General features: G+C 36.4%; 1 protein-coding gene and 1 pseudogene across 1 annotated transcript in view; both read left to right on the top strand.

The window, feature by feature from the left end:
- The window catches only part of LOC123667754 (acyl-CoA-binding domain-containing protein 5A), a 37213-nt gene extending 24928 nt beyond the window's left edge, over window positions 1-12285 (top strand). Inside the window, exons 3-9 of the mRNA XM_045601593.1 lie at window positions 3728-3809; window positions 6424-6586; window positions 8104-8210; window positions 9084-9186; window positions 10148-10248; window positions 10800-10923; window positions 12052-12285. Coding sequence (XP_045457549.1) covers window positions 3728-3809; window positions 6424-6586; window positions 8104-8210; window positions 9084-9186; window positions 10148-10248; window positions 10800-10919 — 676 coding nt within the window. The 3' untranslated portion in view covers window positions 10920-10923; window positions 12052-12285. The remainder of the gene's footprint in view (window positions 1-3727; window positions 3810-6423; window positions 6587-8103; window positions 8211-9083; window positions 9187-10147; window positions 10249-10799; window positions 10924-12051) is intronic.
- Window positions 12286-20382: 8097 nt separating this feature from the next.
- The window catches only part of LOC123667753, a 7632-nt pseudogene continuing 941 nt past the window's right edge, over window positions 20383-27073 (top strand).

The raw sequence follows: 27073 nt of genomic DNA, 5'->3' as shown, positions 1-27073 counted from the left end.
CATAATAAGGAAACCAGGATAGTATGATGAGAGCCCAGAGAAATCGAGGGAAACTCTCGAAAATCCACATAACTTTTTACTGGGTGTACCGATTTGTAATGATTTTTAATTTAATCGAAAGCCGATGTTTATCGTGTGGTCACATTTATATGTCATCGACATCTGATTACAACTTTTGGAGTAATCTTTGATAATGCGTATTTACTCGACAATTTTTTTGTCTACCTATGTTGTATTACTTGTCGATATAATTGAAGGCGGTTTTTCTTCGTTTGCCTGCAAACACAATTATAATTACTATCCGACAGTAGTGATGAGACATAATGTTAGAATTTATAAGATATGGAATATTTATAAACAAAAGTATTATATTAAATACCAAGTTATTGAATAAATAAAAGTACATTAAGTATGTAATACATTAAGTATGGAATTTTCCATTAGTGTTGCGCGTGTTTTTGTGATATAGTAGTGAGTTAGTAAGTTTTACGTTCATGTTTTTAAAATTGAAATTTACCATGACGATTGCTGAAGAATTAATACGAATTCTAGAAGGTGATGACGATGTCGAATTTGTGTCAGACGAAGAATTTGATATTGATGAAGAGGTAATTATATATTTTATTAAATTGTTTTATTCAAATTTATTGTGCAGTGAGAAACGGTAATCTTATCTATTCTATCTTCACACAAACGGTGAGAACACGAGTTATACCTACGTTACTCGAGTTTAAATCATGTCACTTTATGATTAGTTCTTTGCTAGTGTCTAGTAGTTGTCGATGATGTTATACGACGACGAAGAACTAATAAATATAGGTTTAAAGAACTTTATTTAACATTCACTTAAAATGAGATATATATCAGAAATAAAACAATGCTATTTCTAGTAGTGGCAATTCAACGGAGAGTGATATTGAATCGGTAGGCTATTTTTTTTCCATGTCTGCCATAGGTGTAGGTATATGAACATCATTTTAATTCGTAATGTTCGTGCAAAAGACTTAACACAAAATCAAGAGGCTTGCAGCCCGTGTCCAACTCCAGAGTATTAATTTTATTCTATGTGACATTGGCGAAATCATCTGTGCTCATTTGGCACTATTCAAAGCCATTTTAAGAAGAAGAAGAAGAGTATTAATTTTTTTATGAAGAAATAACAATCAAGACTGATTAAGTATGTTTAAAGACTGATTAACGTATGTTTGAAGATTAATTTATGTGCGGTACTATACCTAATAAAGAAATTAAACCTTTGATTAAAATTTGGTAATTTTTATTTATTTCATTACTTTGTTTATCGATAACTATACAACACTATGCAAAATTTTACCTAAAGGTTGCTGGCGCTACAGGCTCTTCACGCGAATTATGACATGGCGGTTTAAGGGTTAATTTGAATTAGTATTTACTGAGATTAGCGCATTCAAACAAATAAACAAACTCTCCAGCTTTTACAATATTACGTAGTATAGAAATAATATAACCAACCACAATCTTGTATCAACTTCGCCTCTGGTTCTAGGGGATGTTATTTTAGTATATGTGTGATGTGCATCTTTACGCATTTAGTTGGGGGCGGTTGTTTTGATGTTGCAAGCGGACATTCCATAATTTAATTATTCTAAGGGAAACCTGTTATTGGCTATATTCTATAGCATATACCTAGCTGTAAGATACATTGTTTAAAGCTGTTGGTTTTCTAAATAAATAAATAAATAAACCATTACCGTTTCATAAAAGGGAAATAGTAAATCACGAATCATCAACGCATTGGAAAACGGTTATATAAGTGATGCAATTATGTCCATTTCGTACGAGTTAGTATAATTAACATTGAGGTCAATGATGTGATCCAAATACATTACCCATAGACTTGTATAAAACTAATGTATGTACTTGCATACACTTGCATTAACTGAGGTAGGGTACAGAAGGTAATATCCCGCTCAAAATCTGGAGCAGCCCGACTGGGGAAGTTCCTGGACCTCACAGAAGATCACAGCTAAATAATAATACGTAAAGAGAGTAAGGTGACCAAAGCCCCTGGGGGATTGGGGGTAGGTTCGGCAACGCGCTTGCGATGCTTGCAGTTTTGCAGGCATCTATAAGCTACAGTAATCAAAAAATATCAAATATACCTAAATATATATATACATACGTATTTGACTTTGATCATTGGGTAAAGTGTTATAAAAATATGATTCAGTAAAAGAATAACTATTCACTAAGCTCTCGTCATTATGATATATTTACATACTTATAGATGTAAAGTTACGTTTGACTACGGAAAGCTTTATACGATTTTTATATATTCTCGATTTTACTATAGCCTCGTGCCAAGTAATTATTTAGAAAAAAGATGCAGCAAGTTCTGAAAAGAACTGTTTCGTTTGCGAAAAACAAGACTGCTGTGAATTATCACAGCACGCTATGCAAGAATATCGGATACACCATCAATCACATGCGGTCCAGCTTGTACGTGCGTACCACGTGTACCGCCGAGTGGAGTAACAATCAGACGTCTATTCGTCGCGCCGATCGCCGCTAAATGAGCCCCTGACCCGTGAGTGAACCACGGGAACGTATGACGTATTTATCACATCGCCCCGTGACCGCGCTTGCGCCCGCTTGCGACAGAGACGACCTGCGTGGGAAAGAGGCAGAACTGAAATTTTATGATTGGTTAAAATACTAATATTTCGATTGGTTAATTTGATTTTCGAATGTAAATATTTTTATATCTATATAGCCATTTTTGCTCAATAAATTATTTTTTAATCATTACCACTTATTCGAAGCTTTGATTTCGACACACATAATGCCTAATCTATTATGGTAACTAGTCACTCGAGCGGTTAGATGAAATAGTATAGAGTAGTTTTGCTATTTCGCCATCGAATCCCAATTTATTTATGGGATATTTCCACTCGCAATTGTGAATCAGACTTTAGTGGATTATTTTACCTCCGGCTTTTAAAGTTTATTCATAACTTATGTTCAGGATAAACTTTAATCAGAACCGGTGAAACAGGTCTGTAGACTATTAAAGCCCTGTTCCTATAATAAAAACGATTCGTTTACTCGACCAAGAAAAACAAAACGCTTTCCGAATAATTAAATAGGTATAACATTCGTATATAGAGGTAAAGGGTATTTGCGCATGTGCAGTAAAGTAAGGTTAGCTGATTGTTAGCTGTCATTCCTTAAAAGCCATTGATTGCTCTCAGTTCATAAAATTAGTTTTTTTTTTTAAATAATAAATAGACTAAAGATAAAATTTATATAAACAGTTAAATTGACAATATCTCATATGTGGATAGCAATCGCCCTCGTTTTTGCCGTTGTATTTTACATAAAAATCTATATGTCCAAACATCCAAGGTATTTTATTCCACGCTTATTATTAGTTGATTTAGTTACAAATTTCGTGTGAATTTTTCAAATGGAATATGTTTGTGGGATTTCTCCTGCATTTAATGTAATTATTAGACTGTTTTTCGGATTTTATGATTTAGTTTTTTCGGAAAATGTTCATAACTAAATCTGAAAAAAATCAATAAAGGAATTTTATTTGGTTTTGAAATTATTTTTAAGTTAGTTATTAGTTCTGTGCAATAAAGTATTAAATAAATAAATAATAAAAATTAATCACTGTGCTGGTTTTGTCTAGAAATGCGGAAATTTCAAATAAATTGTGCTAAAATGTAACCTTTCCGTATTTTAGAGCAAAATGGGAGGCGTGGAAAAAATTGGGTGACATGCCGAAAGAAGAAGCGATGCAGTCATATGTTAATGAGTTACATAAGGTATTTATTTGTTATATATAATGTATAATAAATTTCAATGTATGATGACAGAGTTAGGTTTAAGTGTATCTCATAATAAAACCAAAGTTCGCCTATTTAGCAGAGGTAGAAGAAGAAACAGGCTTCATCTGTCTGTTAATAACTACATGATAGAGCAAGTTCATTATGTCAAATACCTCGGCATGTGGCTGGATAGCTCTCTAACATGGGGGAAGCATATAAACGAGACACGGGAGAGGGTTTGTCGGTTTTTAAACATTTTTAAAGTTCTAGCTGGCGCTGAATGGGGTGTTCACCCCAAACATCTTCGTAGGCTTTACATATCGATAGTTCGCAGTAGGATTGATTATGGTTGTTTTTTATATGGAAATAGTAGGACTAGTCACCTTGTTAAGCTAGAAAGAATACAAAACCAGGCAATGAGAATCATAGGAGGTTTTATCAAAAGCACCCCAATCCATGCGATGGAAAGTGAGCTGTGCTTACAGCCACTATGTATTCGGAGGACTTTTCTAACAGGTAAATTTTATTTAAGATCAAGAGCAATTCAAAACAATAAAATCCTTACAGACATCTTAGAAGAGCTATCCAACCTTTGCCAGAATTTGTATTGGAGAAATAAAAAACTACCATTGCTTATACTTATCCATAGAACATATAGGGAGTCGCTTATACACTCTAGTCCCATAATAGATATTTTCTCTTTAGACACATGGATAAGCAGTATTGATCTAAGTCAAACTATAAGTGCTAATATTGACGGAGTTAGTAAGGCAAAAAGATTGATTAATGTATCCGATCTCAAATCTAGTTGCATTAGAATGATAAACAAAAAGTTTAACCGTCATTATAAATTGTTTACTGATGGTTCTAAGGATGGTTTAAATATAGGAGCTTCTTTCTTTGATCCCCAGCTTGATGTTAAAGCTAAGTTTAAAATCAAGGCCAACATCTCGATCATGAACTGTGAACTCGTAGCGATCTCCGAAGCCCTATCATACATAATGCACATAGATCAGGAAAACTTTGTGATTTTTTCGGATTCTAAAAGTAGTATTCAACATCTGGCTCGGATACCCTCGAGTCTTCGAGGGATACCGATAGCCGTAGTCATTATAGATACTATCTGCAAAATCCGTGCATTAAATAAAAATGTTTTGATCCAGTGGATACCTTCTCATGTTGGCATCATGGGTAACGAAGAGGCTGACTTATTAGCCCGACAAGCAGCTTACGAAGGGATTGAATATGCATGTTTGCCGTTACACTCAGATTGGCTTAATAGCTTAAAAACACTCTGTAGATCCAAATGGCGCGAGTACTTTGATGAGCGTTCGCGATTGAAAGGTATTTGGTATAAAATAGTACAGTCTGAGCCACTTCGTTACCCATGGTTCGAGGAGAATAAGATGGACAGAAAGCATGTAGTGGCTTTGTTGAGAATGCGTACTGGTCACATTCCATCCAACAAGTTCATACATTTTATGGGAAAAACTGATTCTCCAAATTGTCCAGTTTGTGATGTCATTGACGATGTTTATCATGTGTTGATGGAATGTGACCGGAACGTGTCGGAGTGACAAGTGCTAGGCTGGGGATCGGATGTAGGAGCTTGCAACAGCGCCTTGGCCTCTCCCTTTTCGGAGGATGCTATGGTGCTGTGCAGGATGTTATTTGCTATATATCAAAGATAATAATTAGGGTTAGTTCAATCATATTGTAAGTGTCAAAAGTTAGGATATGCGGGGGACCAAGAACAAATCACACATAACTGTGGCTTTGTTCTTGGTCCGTGGCCTATTATTATTATTTTTTTTTAACTAAGTATAATGTTACTTATTGTTATATGGCTATGTTTTTGTTGTTGTCATTTTGTATCATTTATGTTACGGGGGTGACATAACATAAAGTGATCACTAAGTGATTAAACTCCCATTAAATAAAAAATTAAAAAAAAAAAAATGTACTAGCTGACCACACAAACGTTGTTTTTCTATATATGTTATTAACTCCCCTTAATTCCCCACCCCCTTATAACTTACGGGTATAAAAAATAGATGTTGGCCGATTCTCAGACCGGGTAGATCTGATTCTCATCATTTTATGTTGGTTGATATGCACATAAAATTTCATAAAAATCCAGCAGTCCATCCGTTTCGGAGGAGTATGGTAACTAACATTATGACACGAGAATTTTATATATAAGACTAGCGACCCGCCCCAGCCTCGCACGGTGGCAAAAACAATCAATGTTCCTCAACGATATTATGCATATATTATACATACAAACCTTCCTCTGGAATCACTCTATTCACTACAGATTTTTATGAAATTTTGTAGGTATAGGTAAGTCTGAGAATCGGCCAATATCTATTTCTCATAACCCGAAGTTATAAGGGGGGAGGGATAAGGGGATTAACGGGGTTAATAAGATATATGACAAAACAACGTTTGCGGGGTCAGCTAGTAAGCTATAAAAAAAACATATATACAAAATGGGTATCTCAACTATAGAATAAAATCACAAGTAAATACATCTGTGTAAAGTCTACATTTATGTTTAAAGTAAAATTCGTATCATCGTAACTCCAAGGTTACCTTTGAAAAATTCCAGATAGTTGAAACGATGTCCTACAACAGCGAAGTGGCGTCCTTCCTACTTGTCACGGACGACGAGCACGATTTTCCGAGCGCTGATTTACAGCTAGTGGCTGGTGATATACTCGCGAGGTGTAGGAGAGACTCGCAGACGGAGGCGGATGCTGATTCTCCTTCACGTAAGAGATTCTTGAATCTAGATAATTTCGGAGTAAGAGTACCCCGGTAATGGTTTTGGTAGCAGTGGTTTTTATTTTACGTCAAGGGAGGTATAGACAAGCATTTGATCCACCTGATGGTAAGTTGTTACTCTTACTTCTGCTTCACCAGATGTATCGCAAGTGTGTTCCGACACTACTCCCACTCTTCCCAAGAGTTTTCACCTGATCTTATTTACCCCAGGAACATAAATATGAGAGTAGTGTTATTTGGGTGTGATCTTGTGAAAAGTTGAGGTTCTTCGTCTGTCGAGCTGCTCCAGATTTTAAACATAAAATTTCCTGCTATGCCCTACCTCTGAGGTAGGAACTATTAGTAATAAAAAAAGAATGTCCTAAAGGTGCTAAGGCGATTTGATTACTAAAGGTATCAAGGGAAACTTTGAATATAGTATTATTGCCCAAGACTCATAAAAAATATAACTTTTAGTGTTATAAGATGTACTGCGATTGTAATTTTGAAACTCCCTAAACCGTATGGAAAAGTACACGCGTTACCATAGAGACTCCTCAAAAATGAAAGAAAGAGGGTAGATCGTTCGATTTGTTGACCTACCCGCATATTACCATCAAACTCGAATTTACTCAGTCAACCGTCGACCATGGCGTCTGCAACATCGCCAAAACATGAGTTTCAAAATGATATTTGCTGTAAGTCCCATTATTAAATGAAATATTGACAATTAAGACAGAAACTGTTTAGTTTTCGCCGGTTCTTTAAGGATCAACTAGATGTCAATTCGACGGTAGTTTTACATTACGATTACGATAAGTACTTATTCATTTTTAGAAGACTTACGTCTTCTAATAGTGGAGAAAATAATTATAATTACTAAAATGGGGCATAACTTATTACCTTTAAGAATTTTAAAAACTACTGCTATATATACATATAAGAACCTCAACCTTACAGAAGATCACAGCTAAAATGATTGCTATCAGCAGTGTTGTGTTCCTGTGGTGGATAAAGTAGAGCTCCCGGACAGGGTCGGGGGTGGGGGGGGGGGGGTAAGGTCGGCAACTTGCTTGCGATGCTTCTGATGTTGCAATCGTCTATAACTCTATATGCCACGGTAATCGCTTACCACACCTTGTATGCCGTTACGCTTGTTTGTCGATAGTTGTGTATAAAAAAGTTTTTTTTTTAATATTATTTTCCGACGACCGCTCTGGTCTAATAGTGCGTATGCCGTGTCGATGGCTCCTAAATACCGACGGTCGTGGATTCGATTCCAGCTCGGAGTGGATATTTGCGTTTATACAAATATCTGTTTCTGGTCTCAAGGACCCCTCCCCACTGCCCCCGTTGCCTCGGAGAGCACGTTAAGCTATCGGTCTCCGTCGTTACTCAAGTAGGCAATTCGCCAACCCGCATTTTACCAGCGTGGTTGATTAAGCTCTGATCCTTCTCCTACATGGAGAAAGTGGCCTATGCCCAGCAGTGGGATGTTACAGGCTGAATCGTTATTATTTTTCAGGTTCTCGCTTAGGGAGCGGCACGTCCTCCCCCGTACACGACACGAGCCCGCAACGTCAACGACACGACTCCGACGACGAGTTCATTGACACAGTCGACGACCACGTCGTGAGTACACTTGTGTAAATAAATCATCATTCACATATAATTAACTCATTTATCACTTTAATGATAAAACTAGTGCTGTGTACTTCCTTCAAGCGACAAATTTACCAAAAAATGTTTACTCTGTCTGTATATTGCTTCTTAATGTTTACGCGAATTTTATTTATCGTAATGAAATAACTTTTTCGGATTTTATCCTTTTATTTTAGTCATCCCGTGACCGTGGTTGCTGTAAAGTATCCGAAACGTCGGGCATATAAAAAACTTAATAAATTACGATAAAATTAATAAAAAAAATATTTATTTATATATGTATTATATGTTTATCGAAAAAAAAAATATGTAGCTATATACCAGTCGGCTGTTACCTATAACACAAGCATTAAGTTGCTTACTTTAGGAACAGACGATTGTGTGTATTGTGTAGATATTTATTTATTTATTTATTTATTCAACGCAGTAGTTCCTGAGATGAGTGCGTTTAAACAAACACACAACCTATGGTCGCCCAGTGGTCGAAATTCGACTATAATTAATTTCAGTCAAAGACTATATACTTCTATAATAATAAATAGAAGAGTTATATATGCGTGTGTGGGTAAAATACATGGTAGTGTGCGTAATGTTTTTTTTTATTGATTTCATGTATTTTTTATGCATAGTTTTTAAAAAATATTAGCATTCTGCACTCCTTCTCTATATAAACTATAAGTGTGCGAAATGTCATACTCCTTCGTCCGCGCAGTTTTCGTAAAAAGGGTACAAAGGTGTGCTGCTTCACGTATTAATATATAGATAATATTAGTATAGATTAAATTTCAGCGAAAGTGATTTTTATTACGATTATACTGAAATAGGTTTTTTTTTTTGTTTCAGGACGTGTTACACGAAAACACGAGAGATACGGAGCCACTTCAAACTCTGCCTCCCCCTCGCCTCAGCAATGGACACGCTCACCAGATTAGCTCGCAACTTACACGTGAGTGGTTAAATTTATTGCATTTAAAAATATATACAATAGAAATTGACAATTGTGGTGGACTCAACTCTGAAGGTGATCTCTTCCAGTCGAGACACGGCCAGGAGAAAGAATTTTGTATCACTATGATACATACATATATAGTAATACAATAATTGAGTTTGCAGGCAAACGATGAAAAGCCGACTTCAATTATATCGACAAATAATACAACGTAGGTAGACGAAAAAATTATCAAGTAAATACGCATTATCAAAGATTACTCCAAAAGTTGTAATCAGATCTCGATGAAATTTAAATGTGATCACATGATAAATATTGGCTTTCGATTAAATTAAAAATCTTTAAAATTGGTACACCAGTAAAGTTACGCGGATATTCGAGAGTTTCCCTCGATTTCTCTGTGATCCCATAATCAGATCCAGGTTTCCTTATCATGGTACTAAACTAGGGATATCTCCTTTCCAACAAAAAAAGAATTATCAAAATCGGTTCATAAACGACGGAGTTATCCCCGAACATACATAAAAAAATATGTACGGTCGAATTGAGTAACCTCCTCCTTTTTTTAAAGTCGGTTAAAAAATTAAATACATGACTTTTTTTGAGGCAGGGCACAGCAGGATATATCCTGCTCAAAATCTGGAACAGCTCGACTGGGACGGTACCTAAACACTACAGGGTATCACATACAAATTATACCACTCTCAAGTATACCTGGGAATGGGGCGGGGGTAGGGTCGGCAATGCGATGTGATGCTTCTTGTGTTGCAGGCGTTCATAGACTATGGTATCTTATCATTAAATGCTTTACGCTTAATCATACGCTATTTTGTAACCCTAGTAATATAGAAAAACTGATATATCTACCGGGGACAGTAATCAAATAAGTTGACGAAAAGCGAAGATGATACAGGTCAGCCAGTAAGAAGTAATGCTGACGAGTAAAATTTGTCTCCAGATCTGAAGGTGCTGGAGCAACTACCAGGTGTTCTGGCAAGGTTGGAGGCCGATGTGGCGGCGCTTAGGAAGGCTGTGGAGGGAGACCGAAGGATACTGGACGTGAGTAGTTTTTTTTAAACTTTTTTATACCTACCGCGACGCCCCGACGTTTGGCCCGCCATGTGTAGGCTGCCTTCGTCTATAGAGCGCCCACGAGCACTGTGAGTGCTCTATCTCCCCGGGAGGAACAGTGGTGCCCTTCTCCCACTCTATTGCGAAGGGTGAAGGAGCGCATAACGGTGTCTATTTGCCCCTGGTCGTCTCCTGCGGAGCGGGTTGGCGTGAGCGTCAGCCGTGTTTCGTTCAGCTAACTTAACCCCTCTTAGCGCCGGCTTAGGTATCAAAAAGTAAATTTTATTATCTTAAAAATACTATAAACACAAACTCTATATATAATATAGCTAAAATATAATAAAAATAATATTACTTTACAAAAGTAATAAATCATAACAATAATATCTTACATTATAAAACTAAACGTATATTTTAGTTTCAACATCAGGATCTGCAATCTACATGAACGAATTTCGGAAATGACTATTCTGTAAAAGAAGTATCGTCTAGGTAATGATAAATGATAATATATCTGAAATGTAAAGTCTGTATTCCAGCAAGTGTCGCGCGGCTGGCGCTGGCCCTGGCAGGAGCTGAGCGCGCCCACCCTGCTGCTCATAGCCGTGTGGCCCTTCGTCGCCTATCGTATTGCGGCGCGCCTGCGCAGGGACCGCTAGCGCTGTGAGTGACCACTGATACACTGATTAACATACACTGTTTAAGTGGTTCATACACTGTTTAAGTGGTTCATACACTGTTTAGGTGGTTCATACACTGTTTAAGTGGTTCATACACTGTTTAGGTGGTTCATACACTGTTTAAGTGGTTCATGTATTGTTTAAGTAGTTTATACACTGTTAAGGTAGTTCATACACTGTTAAGGTGGATCATACACTGTTTATGTGGTTTATACACCGTTTAAGTGACTTATAAAGCGACTTACCGACTCATACAATGACTAACCTGCCCATAGACTGACTAACGGGCTCACGCACTGTCTAATTGGCTCATACACTGACTAAGTACGTCATACATTCAGTAATCGAATCATACATTGAGTAATTACCGGCTCATACCCTCAGTATGTCATACATTCAGTATGTCATACATTCAGTAATCGAATCATACATTGAGTAATAACCGGCTAATACATTTAGTAAATGGCTCATACTCTGGCTAACTGACTCATATACGAAATAACTGGCTCATACGTTGACTACATGGCATATCTACTAACTAATCAGCTCATACATTTTCTAACTAGCACAATTTTTTTGTGACTGGCTTATAAACTATGAATAACTTTATTATAGTTAAGATTTGTACTTTCAGCAAATCTTGGTTAAAAATCGTACATTCTGAAAGAATTCCCCGTCAGAAAATCTTTTCGAAAAGATTCAATCCTGCAATTATTGGTTGAAATAGAAAAAAAAAATGTTTCAGAAAAAACCAGTTGTAAAAATTTAGATATATTTAATACAAATCAGATAGAGTTTAAATTTAAATAACAACTCAATACATTAATGACTGCATTCCCGAACGGTGTGACTGCAACCTTACAGTAAGAAATGAAAGGAATATCAAAAATACTTATTTATTTATTTTATACTTTATTGTACACTACAAATACATTAGGTACAAACAAAGCATAAAGATAGTTACAGACTGTGCAGTACAACGGGCGGTCTTATGGCTAATTAGCCATTTCTTTCAGACGACCCAGATTATCCTTAGATATTATTCTTATTACAAAGTATTTTAATTCGTTTTTCAGAGTAATGTTAATTTTTATTTTTTTTTCTCTGACAGGTTCTACCAAGATGCGGGTAAAGTTGTTTGAAGATCGACAGAAAGTGATTTTTACAATTTTTACATGTATTAATATTCTCAATGTAGCAACACTCGTTCTATCATCAAAACTGTTATTCAAGATTAGATTTGATCATGTAAAATATTTCATTTATTATGTAATTGAGTGTTTTAATGCGAGAATTGTTAGTTTTTTTGTATAATTTCGGTTTATAAATATAAGTTGGTATAATATAGATGTGTTTCAAAATTTAATTTAGCATTTTGTCTAGTTAATAGCAAATACTAATAAACCATTAATGCCCCACTGGTGGGCTAAAGTATCCATTTTTAAAAAGATTTAATATTGTTATAGACCATGTCTTAAGTGTTTTCTGAGACATTTAAGTCTTATAAAGGTAAAACAAAGTATCGAGTTTTGTAATTCTCCCGGTTTTACCTAAGTTTATATTTGTGGTTACTGTTCCGCTGTTGTAAGTGGTAGCGGGACGATTCGTAGCCACGTTACTTCTGGATACTGTAGCTATCTTTGATTTTAGCTTTAGATGTATATGTTGCAGTCAGAACTCTTAACCAGTCAAAAGTACTATTGACTAGCGAAATCGGTCAAAAGTACTTTTGACTGGACAAGTTGGTCAAAAGTGGTTTTGACTGAAAATTATTGGTTATTAGTACTTTTGACTGCAAATTCGCGGTTAAAAATACTTTTGACTGACGCTCTCCGTCAAAAGTAGTTTTAACAGCAAAAAAGCGTCAGTCAAAAGCACTATTAACTCGTTAGATGTGAATAAATTTAGTTAAATGATCTTGATAAACCATAATAAATTTATGCCCGCGATCTTCTTGCGACTGCATGTCAATCAGATCGACTTGGCGGCGGCTGTTCATTTCAGTGTGCAGGATCGGTTTCTAAACCTGACCCATCCTTTTCTTGCTTTTCTTCCTTTGGCATACTTCGCACATTGATAAATATATATTAATCATTTCTTTTGTAACATTAGCGTACTTTTTTGCCGTTTCATTCTTAAGTCTATCGCGACCACCATGCCCTATAGAAATATGAGCAGCATCAATAATGTCGTAGATTTCCTCAGCCGGCAAAAATATTTGACAGGTTCTGTGTTTGTAACTAATTTTTTTATACCACAAACTTCGGTGTGTGTTAAAGCGTTGTAGCCTGCTGTACTGTAATGGTGTTTCCTTTTCATTAAATTTCGCGTCTTCCACATCCATTGCAAACTTTCCAAATTTTTCTTTTGTCATCACATTGAAATGACTATCTTTCATATCTTCCATCGCTAAAATTCTTTGCAAAAAGCCTTCTTTCTTTTCGTAGTCACTCATTTTTGTTCTAATATCAGCACATTCTCCACTAATAATGAATAATATAAAAGTTTATATGTGCGTTTGTCGTTATTTTTATCGACCACCTTAATTTTTTAAGGGTTTTGACTGATACAACCAGTCAAAACCACTTTTGACGGAATCATTTAGTCAAAAGTACTTTTAACCAGCTCCATTGGGCAAAAGTACTTTTAACTGTTATTTTAGTCAAAAGTATTATTGACTAAAGCAAACGGTCAAAAGTACTTCTGACTGATTTTGCTAGTCAATAGTGCTTTTGACTGGTTAAGAGTTTTGACTGCAACATATATAACAAAATATTATAATTATTAAAATAACAAAATTACTTAATTCAAGAAGGCTTCAGGTGCTTTACCTTTGAGTTGTCATTTTACAAAAGAGAAGAATCGGCAAGAATGTCCGCAGTTATTCTTTAAAAAACTGCGTTTTATTTTACATAGATAAAGAAACCTTTAATATATACTGGGCAGTGTGGTGAATTATTTTATGGAACACATTTATAATCAATTTTCAAAATGCATTTTTAAGTATACAAGAGAAATTCGTTCATTGCTAAATAGTTATCGGCTTAAATTTTTTTTTTCATTTTTTTTTTTTAATGTAAATATTAATTTTTCCGAATCAAAATAAAGTATGTTCATTACTAACACTCTTCGTTGTATCGATATACCTTATAAATAGTCATTTTATATATTTTAAATGTTTATGTAATATTAATAGAGGACACTGGGGACTTTTATATTACGATAACTCATATTATTATGACATTTTTTTAAATAAAAATTTATACAACATAATCATTTGAACATTATTAATATTTTTTTATCAAATCTTGAAGTATAAAATGGCGCTTAATTTTGACATCATTCATCATCATCATCATTACAGCCTATCACAGTCCACTGCCTGACATAGGCCTCCACAAGTTTACGCCAAAAATAGCGTGAACTCATGTGTTTTGCCCATAGTCACCACGCTGGGCAGGCGGGTTGGTGACCGCAGTACTGGCTTTGTCGCACCGAAGACGCTGCTGCCCGTCTTCGGCCTGTGTATTTCAAAGCTAGCAGTTGGATGGTTATCCCGCCACCGGTCGGCTTTTTAAGTTCCAATGTGGTAGTGGAACTGTGTTATCCCTTAGTCGCCTCTTACGACACCCACGGGAAGGGAGGGGGTGGCTAAATTCTTTAGTACCGTAGCCACACAGTACGTAATTAGTAATTTTGACAGTGATATACTTTTTTTATAATGTTGCGCTAATCAGATGAATAAATTTACTGTACATAAAATTAAGATTATTTTGATAATTGTGATTGACTTGTTATAAAAAAAAACAGATAAAATATCAATATCTTTCTTTTTTCAGACGCACTAATAATTATTTATTGGTATATAAAATCCACAGTGTGCTTTTATTTCTGTCTCGGGATAAATAGTGAATGTATTTTACAGTAAACCGATATGGTGTAGAATTTTATTTTTATTATCGTTACCTGTTTCTATTAAATTTAATTTAAAGAATTAAGTCGTCATATTTTATGTATTATTTAGTTCAAATAAATAATCTGGCTTTATATTGTATCTTGATGAATAATGCATGATATAAAATTAATGTTATATAAAATTCCATTTTAAAGTTATTGCACTTGTTAGACATAGAAGTCTCAAGTTTTTATTTTACAATATGAAGCAGATTTACGCCGGGTTTTAGTATAAAAAAAAACATTAGTTTCGCTCACGAAACGTAACGTAACGATGTCTTGATTAACATGTTTTCACAATTGAACGCTTCGCGACTTAAACTAATGGTTTTTTTGAATATAGGGACCGAGTTTTAGTTATAATGTTATGTGATATAGGCGTATAACCTGATTTTGATTATTGAATTATGAGTTCGGTAAGGTTTCGGTTAAGCAATCTTTGTAAGTGTATATTATAAAGATTCTAAGTGGATGGCAGTGTAATGAGAATCAATTGTGTTTTTGTTATTGTATAAATAAAGTAAATGGGGATTTTTTAAGACTTTGTTTTTATTTCTTTGTGACACACAGAAATCTGGCACGGCTCACTCTCTAATTGTACTTTACTATTAAAGGAGAAGAAAGAGATCAAAAGATCTTCAATCTTTAAGATCTATCCAATAATCCAAAATAATAATTTCATCATGATCGTCATCATCATCATTACAGCCTATACAGTCCACTGCTGGACATAGGCCTCCGCAAGTTTACGCCAATAATAACGTGAACTCATGTGTTTGCCATAGTCACCACGCTGGGCAGGCGGGTTGGTGGCCGCAGGGCTGGCATAGTCGCACCGAAGACGCTGCTGGCCGTCTTCGGCCTGTGTATTTCAAAGCCAGCAGTTGGATGGTTATCCCGTCACCGGTCGGCTTTTTAAGCCTTAATAATAATTTAAGCCCAGTATCATAGATTATGCACTTATATACTGGTATAGATACGCCACTCAGAAATTAAAATTGATGTGTCACGACCTCCCCCACCAACAGATGGCGTGCACATGCAATTTTATTTCTATAATAATACTACAGATGGCGCTGTTTATTTCTTTTTTTACCAGAATGATTACTATGTATGTACTTTTCCCTTTTTTCATTTATTTATTAATATAAACAGTTTGTATTAATAAATTGGTGGAAATAGTGTGAAAAGTATTTTATATCTATTTATCATTAATTTTCATCAAAAAGTAACAAGTATGTACATTATGAATATTTAATATTTTTTTGTGTTACGTATTAAAATTTTGATTTCAAATTAATTCTATTTTACCTAATATTAACAGAAAATCGAGGGTTTAAAAATAAAACACCAGTACCATATAGACTTTATAAAACTGTTGTTTATTTTCGTCTTTTATTATAATAATCGGATGCTTGTTTTTTAACATGGTCATTCCTATCAAAATTTGAAAATTCTCCATTTAATAATCGATTTAATCCCAGGCACCAACTGTATACACCTTAATACAAAGATTGCAAATAAACTCAACCAAATCAACTCTATGTCTCTCACAAGTTATTATGCTTATTTAAGTTCAACGTAGGGACAGTATTCCTCGTCAATCGTCTGCTTGATGATTTGAATTACTCCTCGAAATGTTTGTGGCATATATGAATGGAATTGTAAATATAATTGTTTCCTTTTTCTTGAATTGTATTGTCAAGTACAGATTTCTATTGGTTTAACTTCACTGTATGAAGATATTCCCATTTGGGAAAGTTATGTAAAGGTCCTGAAAATTTTCAATATTCTTAAAATATTGCTTTTTATACTTAAAAGTGATACTAAAGACACATAATAATGAATTCTAAATGCAATGAAAGGAATAAAAGAGTTAATTATTACGTCTATTTTATTAAGAGTGTGATTTAAACAGTTTGCAAGGTATTTGTATCTTTGTTACCAAAAAAATATTATTGGTTAGCTAGTAGTTGGGCAGCAACATATAGTCAGCAAATATTTCTAAATCAGTTTGCAATTTTTATTGTCTCTGAACAGTACATAGTATTTTTTTTTGTACAGCCGAAAATAATATCTTCGAAAATATTCATTTAAATCATATGCTGTAAAGGGCCTTATAGATCTATATTAACTCAACAATGTATTTAGGGTATTTAATTAGATAAGGATTAATGCTGGATTGGTTAAAATCGCTTCGAAAATTAGCCATTATTTGTCGTAAAAATTAAATGACAAAAAAATGTTATTGTGGGATATCCATAAGAGATAGACATATACCATAGCGAAGTTTTCTGTAGACCTTTTCAATGTGTACAATACTTAGTACATTATTTTGATAAATCTCCTAGGGTTCAGCCTGCGTTTGCAATGTAAGCGGAAAAAATGTAATTATTTACGACATCACATTAGAAACCTCAAAAATAACAGTATTGGTAATGGATGTTATTATGCATATAAACCTTCCTCTTTTATCACTCTATCTATTAAAAAAACTGCATCAAAATCCGTTGCTTACTTTTAAAGATTTAAGCATACATAGGGACATTGGGATATAGGGACAGAGAAAGCGACTTTGTTTTATACTATGTAGTGATGATACACTCTTAATAAGTTTTTCGTCTACTCCTAATCACTATCTAGTCATAATGTCTTAACTTCGGTTTTATCAAGTCAAACACCCCCTTTGAATTCAGGAACATCATGACTAATTCGTTTACACTTAAAGCAGTTAACAATATGTTTTTTTTTTTCAACACATCCCCAAACTCTATTCTTTGTCCTACATTTCCGTAAGCAATGACCATTATGTTCATATGACGTCAAAGCTAATTTCAGTCTTGTGACCCATTCGTCCCACGTAACAGACTGTCTTTCGTACCATTTTTTAGCAGTACCGACTAGTTCGGGAGTGCATAGCGACTGGTCTGTTTGCTATCCCAGCCATAATCTCAGAGCATTCTTTTACTTTATTTAGCCAATCATCAATCGTTTGTTTTTTTTATAGGGTCAAATTCTGGAACTACGTTGGTATTAGTAAATCTTTTTTTTTTACTCGATGGATTTATAGATGAGATATATGAAATAGATTATAGAGGTTATTTAATACATTTGAGTAATTCATAATTAACAACATTACAGGGTTGAGCCTGTGGCGTCACGGATTTGTGATTTTTTCATGAACTTGATGGTGGAGTGGACTACGTGACTACTAGAGCCTTTTCTACAGGCAGTTTGCAATCTATGGCGATTCTGTTTGCTATGACTACAATCCCTACATGGCATGGTGGCGTAAGCGATTTACGCCATTGCAATCGAGATATTACAGCTAACCTGCTTCGACTTTTTGACTACAGCTTAATCCTTGAAGGTGATTTTCTGGATCTTCGACGCTCGGAGCCACGCCTATTGGTGCGATGCGTTGCTGGCAAACGATGACCTTGTTTTGAGCCTCGAGCACGTGTCCTGGATCGACTGCGTGTCGAGGATCCTCCCAGTACAATGCTGAGATGCCTCTTGGTGGACCTTCGTCTACTCTCGGACCTTTCACAAGGCATCTTCACTAGATGTACAAATTTTGCGATGTCCAATGATCTGAAACAAGTTTAACAAAGAGTATCTATTACACAAACACATGTAGTATAGCCTAAGCAAATTATCAATTACCGTTCGGAAAGTTAGATCAAGTTACCAAGTTCATAGTTATCAGGTATCTGCCAGCGAAATTACCGCTAAAAATGTGTTTTACCATTTGAGAATTCTATCAAAATAAAATTTTTATTTTTCATTATTAGGTTTTTTTATGAAGGTATAGTTATATGGTACAAACCATACCTACGTTCATATTCATAGATTATATATTTTAAGCCTTTCATAGCCCGAGCTTTATTACTCCTCTTACAAAGATTAGATTTACGTTTTCCTAGCATTTCGAAGTATTACATTAGTTACAAAAATACACAACTAAACAAAAAACAGCTTAATTACATTATCAAACACTGAAATAAAACAAAACGGCATTCAAATAATGTTTTTTTTAATGACAATCAGTACAGTTTACACTACTGTAAATCTATTTAAACAGTCGAAAACAACAGCTTAAACATTTAAATATGCTAAAAGTGAAGGTAAACAAAAAAATATCGAAAAAAAGAAGAAAAACCATTTTGTTAAATTGTTGACGGTACTTATATCAAATTTTATTGGAACCTTCAAGTTTTGTAGTATTTTAGAATTAATAATCATGATACCTTCAAATACCTTTTTAAAATCCTTGTATTGTGCCCTTCAATTTGATACCCATATTGTAGTATTCGAGAAAAAAAATTTTTTTTCATTAACTACAATGGCTTCGCGCAGCCGCCATGTTTGATTTTTTTTTTAATGTCACCTATCTAAGAACACTTGGGCAGCTAAGACAAACCTAACGATACCTCAATTATGTAAATCCGTTCAGTGGTTCTGGAAATATGAGGTAGTAAAGAATATTACATACAAATATACATACATACAAGATACGCGCGAAAAACATAACCCTTCCTTGGCAGTTGGGTAAAAAGACTGTTCTTCTTCAAATACACTATTATTACAATTCCTTTTAACACCAATTTTTAGTTGAAACGACCAACTTGCTTTGTAGCTCAATGATGAATCCCTCCTTACTCATTGAAACAATAATGAAATAAATAAAAAGCGTTCAATTGACTAAGGAATGATATTTTAGTCAAAACACCCGGAAGACGAAATTGAGCTACAAAGAACTTAAAATACTGTTAATTAATACAAATACAAGATAATATTAACACATTTTTCTATATGTCGAAATACAAGTTATTCTATAGTAAATCAAACAATATTTTATACAAACTTCCTTAATTATTCATAACTTTTAGTGAAGTTGACAATTTATTTTTAATGCATGAGTAAAATATTTTATATGTGTAATATTTATTGGAAATTAAGACATAAATTAACAAACATAAATTTGCAAGCTAACATGGGTAATTAGCAAGAGATTTATAAACAACAGATGCACCGATCACGCCACCTAGCACATCGTTCGACACTCACCTACCCTCACTTATTCTATCACTCGAGTCATTCTGACGTGTATAAAACGTCCGAAGCAACCGCGGCTAAGGCAGTCTTGGCTCTGGCTTGGCACGGTGCACTTGTTGTAACCTGCTAGTAGCTTAACCTAGACTCTTATAATAATTAATTTGTGCAAACGAATTAATTGTTACACATTATATTATATATTATGTTATGTATTATATAATATTATATGATATATTATATTTTTATTATATTATATATTATATTTTTATTATATTATATGTATGTATTATATTACGATCTATATTTTGACTGGGCAAGGCGTGCAACTCGCCCAGAACCCAAGGGGCCCAGGCTCCAAGGGTACGAACGCCTTCAACAGCATTCCTGTCGAGACTATTGTGACGTCACTGAAGTACCACGACGTGCTTCCATGTTTCTGCTGGAGGCGTACCTCCGCGAGAGAGAGGTCCTATGGGAGGGGGCGACGATCGACTCTATCGTCGTCGCGTCGATTGCGGCGTTCTGCGGCGTTCCGTGCTCGGACCAACCCTGAGGAACATCGGCTTTGACTGGTTGCTGCGGGCGCCACTGCCGCCCGGGCTCAGCGTCATCTGCTACGCGGATGACACTATTCTGACGGCCCGGGGCGGCACATCGATAGCAGTCGGCCGCATCGAGGCACTGGGTATTTTTTTTCTTTACCTCCGATATAGTGGTCGGAGCACATTTTCTGCTATTTTTAGCCGACTTCAAAAAAAGGAGGAGGTTACTCAATTCGACCGTATATATATATATATATATATATATATATTTCAATGTATGTTCGGGGATAACTCCGTCGTTTATGAACCGATTTTGATAATTCTTGTTTCGTTGGAAAGGAAATATCCCTAGTTTGGTACCATGATAAGAAAACCAGGATCTGATCATAGGATTCTAGAGAAATCGAGGGAAGCTCTCGAAAAGCCGCGTAACTTTTTACTGGGTGTAACGATTTTGATAATTTTTCAATTAATCGAAAGCAGATGTTTGTCAAGTGGTTACATTTAAATTTTATCGAGATCTGATTACAACTTTTGGAGTAATCTTTGATAATGCGTGTTTACTCGACAATTTTTTTGTCTACCTACACTGTATTACTTGTCGATATAATTGAAGGCGGTTTTTCTTCGTTTGCCTGCAAACACAATTATTTATATATATAAATATCCTTTATGGTAACAATAGTGTTATAACTGTAATAAATATGCGACCACTTTTAACAGACATAAAAAAAAAACAAAAATCATGATTAGGTTAGGAGGAATTTAATTGAGTTTTGATTATAACATTTACTATTCAAAGAATAAGTTCATAAAACGATTTTATTTAGCTATTTACTTAGTAATTATTATTATTTTGTCAACAGAAATATGCAACTGAGAAAAATTAAACGCGCTGAGAAAAGGGGTACTGAGAGTGTCATGGACGAGAAATTAACCCTGCTCTTCCAATCCAAGTTCAATGTTGGTGGAGGAGAGTGGTTTTCCAGATGAGTCAGAAGAAAGAAAGATCGGAAGATAGAAAAGAAAATGGCAAACTATGGCATGGCAGGATATATCCTGCTTAAAATTTTGAGCAGCCCGACTAGGGAAGAAACTCCACCTCACAGAAGATCACAGGTGAATAACACTGCTCTTAACTAGTGTTGTGTTCCTGTAAGTAGGGTAGAGAGCTCTTGGACAGGGTCGGGGTAGAGTCGGCAACGCGCTTGCGATGCTACTGATGATGCAGGCGTCTATAGGTTACGGTAATCGCTCAGCATCAGGTGAGCCGTACGCTTGTTGCTGGAGTCCACCCTTTCAGCTATTTTCCAAATAAAATGAATAACTTTTTTTTCGCCAGAGTTCTTAAATATACATATATTTAAGTACAATAAAATCATGTTTGTCCAAAGTGCTACAGGTGAAGGTGAAACAGCGGGAAAAAAATGTCAGAAAAAGTTATTTACTGTAAAGATAGCAGAGATATCTACTGTGGGGGCCGCTCTTATTTTTAGAGTCTGCTGGGCTATAGCCCCGTATCTCCTAAATCTGCACCTACGTATGTGATATGTATAGATAAAAGCAGCGTTTATACTTATGCTAAAGACAGGTAGCTAAGAACAGTGTTGGTTTCCAGGTGTGGACCCTGTCGCTGCCCGTGGTAGTGATCGGTCACGGCAATCGGGAGCCGCACGGCTGGGCCACCGGCACGTGGGATAACGCGTTCAGCCATCCAGGCAGGGTCCCCTTCGCGGTGCCCGATAAGGTGACTATACATATACCTAAATATAAAAAAAATACGATTTAGCTTGTAACATCCCACTGCTGGGCAGCAGCAGCTACTGGGCTTTGTAGGAGAAGGATCGGAGTTAATTCCATCGTGCTACATAACTCCGGGTTGGCGAATATTGCTATCAGGTGTATATGATAATAACTGGAACCGACAGACTCTCCTTTAGAGTCTGACGTGATTAATGGGAGACCCCTTGTGAAAAAAAGAATAGTATTTTCATTGTAATTTTTAATCCTTTAAGTGTCCATAGATTGATTGGAAAAAATTTGTTTTACACAAGTTTGCACATAGAAGTGACGCTACTGTATTTCAACAGTTTTTTTAAAGAGCAACTGCGGAGTTTCTTCCCAATTCTTCTGTGCAGAATCTGCATTCCAAATCGATGGTAACACTAATTAATGCGCACACTTTTAGCAATAATTAAAATTTTTTTTTGTGAAATAACTATTCGAAGGTGCTTTTCAAGCCCATTTGAGAAGTTGTTTTAGATTTCGAGGAGACACATCACATTTTTAACCGACTTCCGAAATAGAAGGTTTTCATTTCGATTATACTAGCCGAACTCGCGTACTCGTACCGCCTTATTTTTTTCTTGAATATAATAATTAATGGTATTAAATTTCAAGTCTGGGGACACATAAGCTTTATATATTTTTCAGGTATCTTGGGGATAATTGGCTGAGACTTTGCGCATCACATTCTGCTCCGCAGCCGGAGGCGATCTTACCGAAAATAATCTACAATTCCTTGCCGGGAAGATATTCAGGTAACTTGTAAACTTGTTTGCTATAAATAAATAAATGCCTCACAATCAACGGCCTCTGATGAGGTTTAATCTTGTGTTGCGGGTCTGGAACACAATACACAAGCACAAACGCCCCAGATCACGGCAAACATCTGTATGGCAAATACAAATGTACGCCATGTGCGGGGCTCGAACCCGCGACCCCCAGCGCAATCGCTATAAGCCAGCACTGTGACCGCTGCACCAACTCGTCAATATATCTTATCAATATATGTTGTCTTTTCAATGATATAATAAGAATCAGAGATGTAAAATAATTAAACCACTTTCGAAAGGAAATGTAAAACTGAACCGAAAATCCAGCTAACCATTCAGTGTGACTTATTGGGCCACTATAAGTTACATTAACCGCATACCAGCAGGTGAGCCGTGCGTTTGTTTGCCGATGTAGTTGTTTAAAGTGAAAAAACGGACTCCAATTACATCGGCAAGTAAAACACCGTAGATAGACGAAAAAGTAGTCAAGTAAATACGCGTTATTAGATATAACTCGAAGATACTCGTCAGGTCTTAATCAAATTTAAACGGAACCACATGAAGAGCACTAGCTTTCGATTAATCAACACTTAAAAAACTATGAAATAATGTATTTGAAAAAGCTATGACATTAAAAAAAAATAGTCGAATTAAGAGCCTCCTTATTTGAAGAAAAAAATCTCATCTATCCCACGCTATGCCGTACGCTTCGTAAGTGACCTTCCTAACCCCGCAGGAGCAGCTTCCCCTGAGCAACATGGAGCTGAACAGCATGACGGTGAGCTGGACGCACTTTTGCAAGGACGCCCTGCCGGAGAGGAACTTCACCTGCTGGGAGTGGTTCTACATGGTGGTCAAGGTGACTAGGGACTATTTGAGGACTCTGTGGTGAGACCAGTGAGTTATACTTAGATTATTCACGTGGATATTCATGTCGAATTGAGATCCTCCTCCTTTTCAAATTTGGTTACTAGAACACTGTCTCGATGGAAAGTTTAAAAATGCTTAAAATACAATTGACAAGTAAGGGGACATCCATTAATTACGTGAGCTCAGAATGGGGGGAAGGGTCCAATGAAATCCTCACCGAATCTCATTTAAACCGAGGGATCCGATCATTGAAAATATCACATAAAATTCAAGAAATATGAATTATCAGATATTCCAAAAAAACAATAATATTTTGGGTGTTCATTTTTCCTGCTAAAATAAATGTCATGGCTATTAAAATAAAAGTTTTTGCTTTGTATTTTATTTAATTTAAATAATTTAACTATAGTACACTTGAACAGTTAATATTTCCCGTCAATCTCTATTATATTCAGCGTCAATCTGACGTAAGGGGAGGGGGTCCAATCAAATCTCACCTAAGAACGGATGACACGGATATCCGGCAACTATTCGGTATCCGGCCTTGTTTTCACTATCCAGCCGGATACCGGATAGTAATTCAGTATCATCATCATTGGCCTTAGTCCGTCTATTGCAGACGATTTAGACAGTGTCAAATAGACACTGTGTCGCCTAGGATACTTCAGGAAAACGCAGAGTTGCCTCAGCTCTCGACCTCATTGGCTATGCCCACAGGAAAGAAGAGTCTATACGTGTGGAGCCAGTTGGGCTGCAGGAGTCTTTCGCATTTTAGAGCCATGCCACAATTGCTTGACGGACACCCCATTCCGGGTTTCAAGTGAAGTTTTCCTTCTCCAGGACCCTGATGATTTTGAGCCAGGTTTATCCCTCGGTCGCCTTTTACGACCCCCACGGGAAGAAAGGCAAGTGTGTGTGCGTGCGACACACCATACAGATAAGTTCCGCCGAATATCCGGCGGCCGGATATTCTGCTATTGGGCCATATGTTTGGCTAAATATCCGGTATCCGGCCAAACTGCTATCCGTTTCATCACTGGTCTGAACGATCGAAAATTAGCTCACATAATCAATGGATGACCCCTAACATTACGTATACAAAATTGTCAAGTATGGATTATTTATTAACTACGAGTTTTCTTGAGTTTTAGCAAGACTAACAAGCAGCAATTGATTTATATTTCTCGTTATATATATTTGTATTATATCTTCCGCAGTCTGATCATGGGTTTCATCCAGAAGAAACAAGCCAAAGAGATGTTGTCCAAGTGTCCCCCGGGAACTTTTCTTCTGAGATTTTCTGATTCTGAGCTCGGTGGCATCACCATCGCTTGGGTTGGAGGTGAGTATTTTTGAAGTTAGACTTCTTTACAATCGTGATTTGCAACTCGATGAAACGAAAATTCGTTACGATAAAGAAAAAGCGTTTTGCACAGCACTTAGGACCATTTTTACGAGACCGTGATCATAGTCGATAGAACATAGCAATGACCTACCTTCCTGTATGTGTATCTCACTTCACTTCAGCCTATCGCAGTCCACTGCTGGACATAGGCCTCCCCAAGTTCGCGCCACACATCCCGGTCTTCCGCAATCCTCATCCAGCCTACACCGGCAATCTTACGTAGATCGTCGGTCCAACGGGCCGGAGGACGTCCCACACTGCGTTTGCCAAGACGCGGTCTCCACTCTATGACCCGTCTACTCCAACGGCCATCGGTCCTGCGACACAGATGACCAGCCCACTGCCACTTCAACTTGCTAATTCGGTGGGCTATGTCGGTTACTTTCGTTCTCTCGCGGATAGTCTCATTTCTAATCCTGTCTTTGAGAGAGACCCCAAGCATAGCCCGTTCCATTGCACGTTGAGCGACTTTAAACTTGTGGACCAGTCCCTTGGTCAGTGTCCACGTCTCGGCTCCGTATGTTAACACAGGCAGGACGCATTGCTCGAAAACTTTTGTCTTCAAGCATTGCGGAATCTTCGAAGTGAAGACTCGACGGAGTCTGCCAAACGCCGCCCAGCCCAACCGAATCCTCCTATGTGTATATGTATGTATATTTAGTTCTTCTAATATCATATTGCTTGTTAACTATATGCCGATTCTTTATCAACTGTTTGTAGACTTCCCTCCCGCTTCTCTTTTTCTATGCTATGTCCTATGCCCAAAGGTCGTCTGGAAGAATTTGCACTTTGCGATAAGACCGCCTTTGTACATCTTTCTTTGCATGTATCACTTTTTTTTTGTAATGTTTCTTTGTGGTGTACAATAAAGAGTATTTATTATCATTATTTCTACAACTTTTCAGAAGTTTCACTTCTGCCATGTGTGAATTTCACACACACTTTTCGCGAGTTTAAAGGTAGGCCAGTGAGGGGTCTTAATATATTTCACAAAATACCTCATTAGTATGTTATGGGCGGTCTATTTAGAACTGTTCACTTGAGCGCCAAAGGTAGCTATTGCGTAACCGAATTTGGGTACGGAACCCTAAAAGAGAAAGAGCTATTCTTGAAAACTCTCAATCCAAGCCCAGTCACTTATGAACATATATTCCGCAGAGGGCAACGAAGTGTTCAGCGTGCAGCCCTTCACCTCCAGGGACTTGATGCTGCGCTCCCTGGCAGATCATATCCTAGATCTGGCACAGCTGCAGTTCTACTACCCCAACGTGGCAAAGGATGACGTTTTCTCCAAGTACTACACTAAGCCTGGTCAGTGAAACTTATTTATTCATTACTAGCGGTCGCCCAGTGATCGACATTCAACCATCGTTAATTTAAGTTTGATTTCAACTAATATTATAGCAAATATAATAGTTTTCAACTAACTGCAACAAATTACTGGTCACGAAAAATGAAAAGGTTATCGCATTATTATTAGGTAGACATATGAATACTTGCGAGTGAAAATAACTTTATTGACGAGACAGTTTTATGAACATGTACTTTGTCTGTTAGTGCTTCGACGTATAATTTAGGAGATAATGTAAAATCAAATTAAATTGCGTGTGCGTGCGTGCAGCTCGCAGTGGTAACGATACCTGGTGGCCGCAGAGAACGCGATACTCAAGAACGGCTACGTGAAGCCGGTGCTGGTGACGACGCTGCCGCCCTACATGTCCTACATGACCATTATTCAACCATTCAACA

Source organism: Melitaea cinxia, chromosome 29 (assembly GCF_905220565.1).
Source record: "Melitaea cinxia chromosome 29, ilMelCinx1.1, whole genome shotgun sequence".
Taxonomy (NCBI): domain Eukaryota; kingdom Metazoa; phylum Arthropoda; class Insecta; order Lepidoptera; family Nymphalidae; genus Melitaea; species Melitaea cinxia.
The sequence above is the reverse complement of the archived record's forward strand: the minus strand, read 5'-3'. Positions and strand labels throughout refer to the sequence as shown.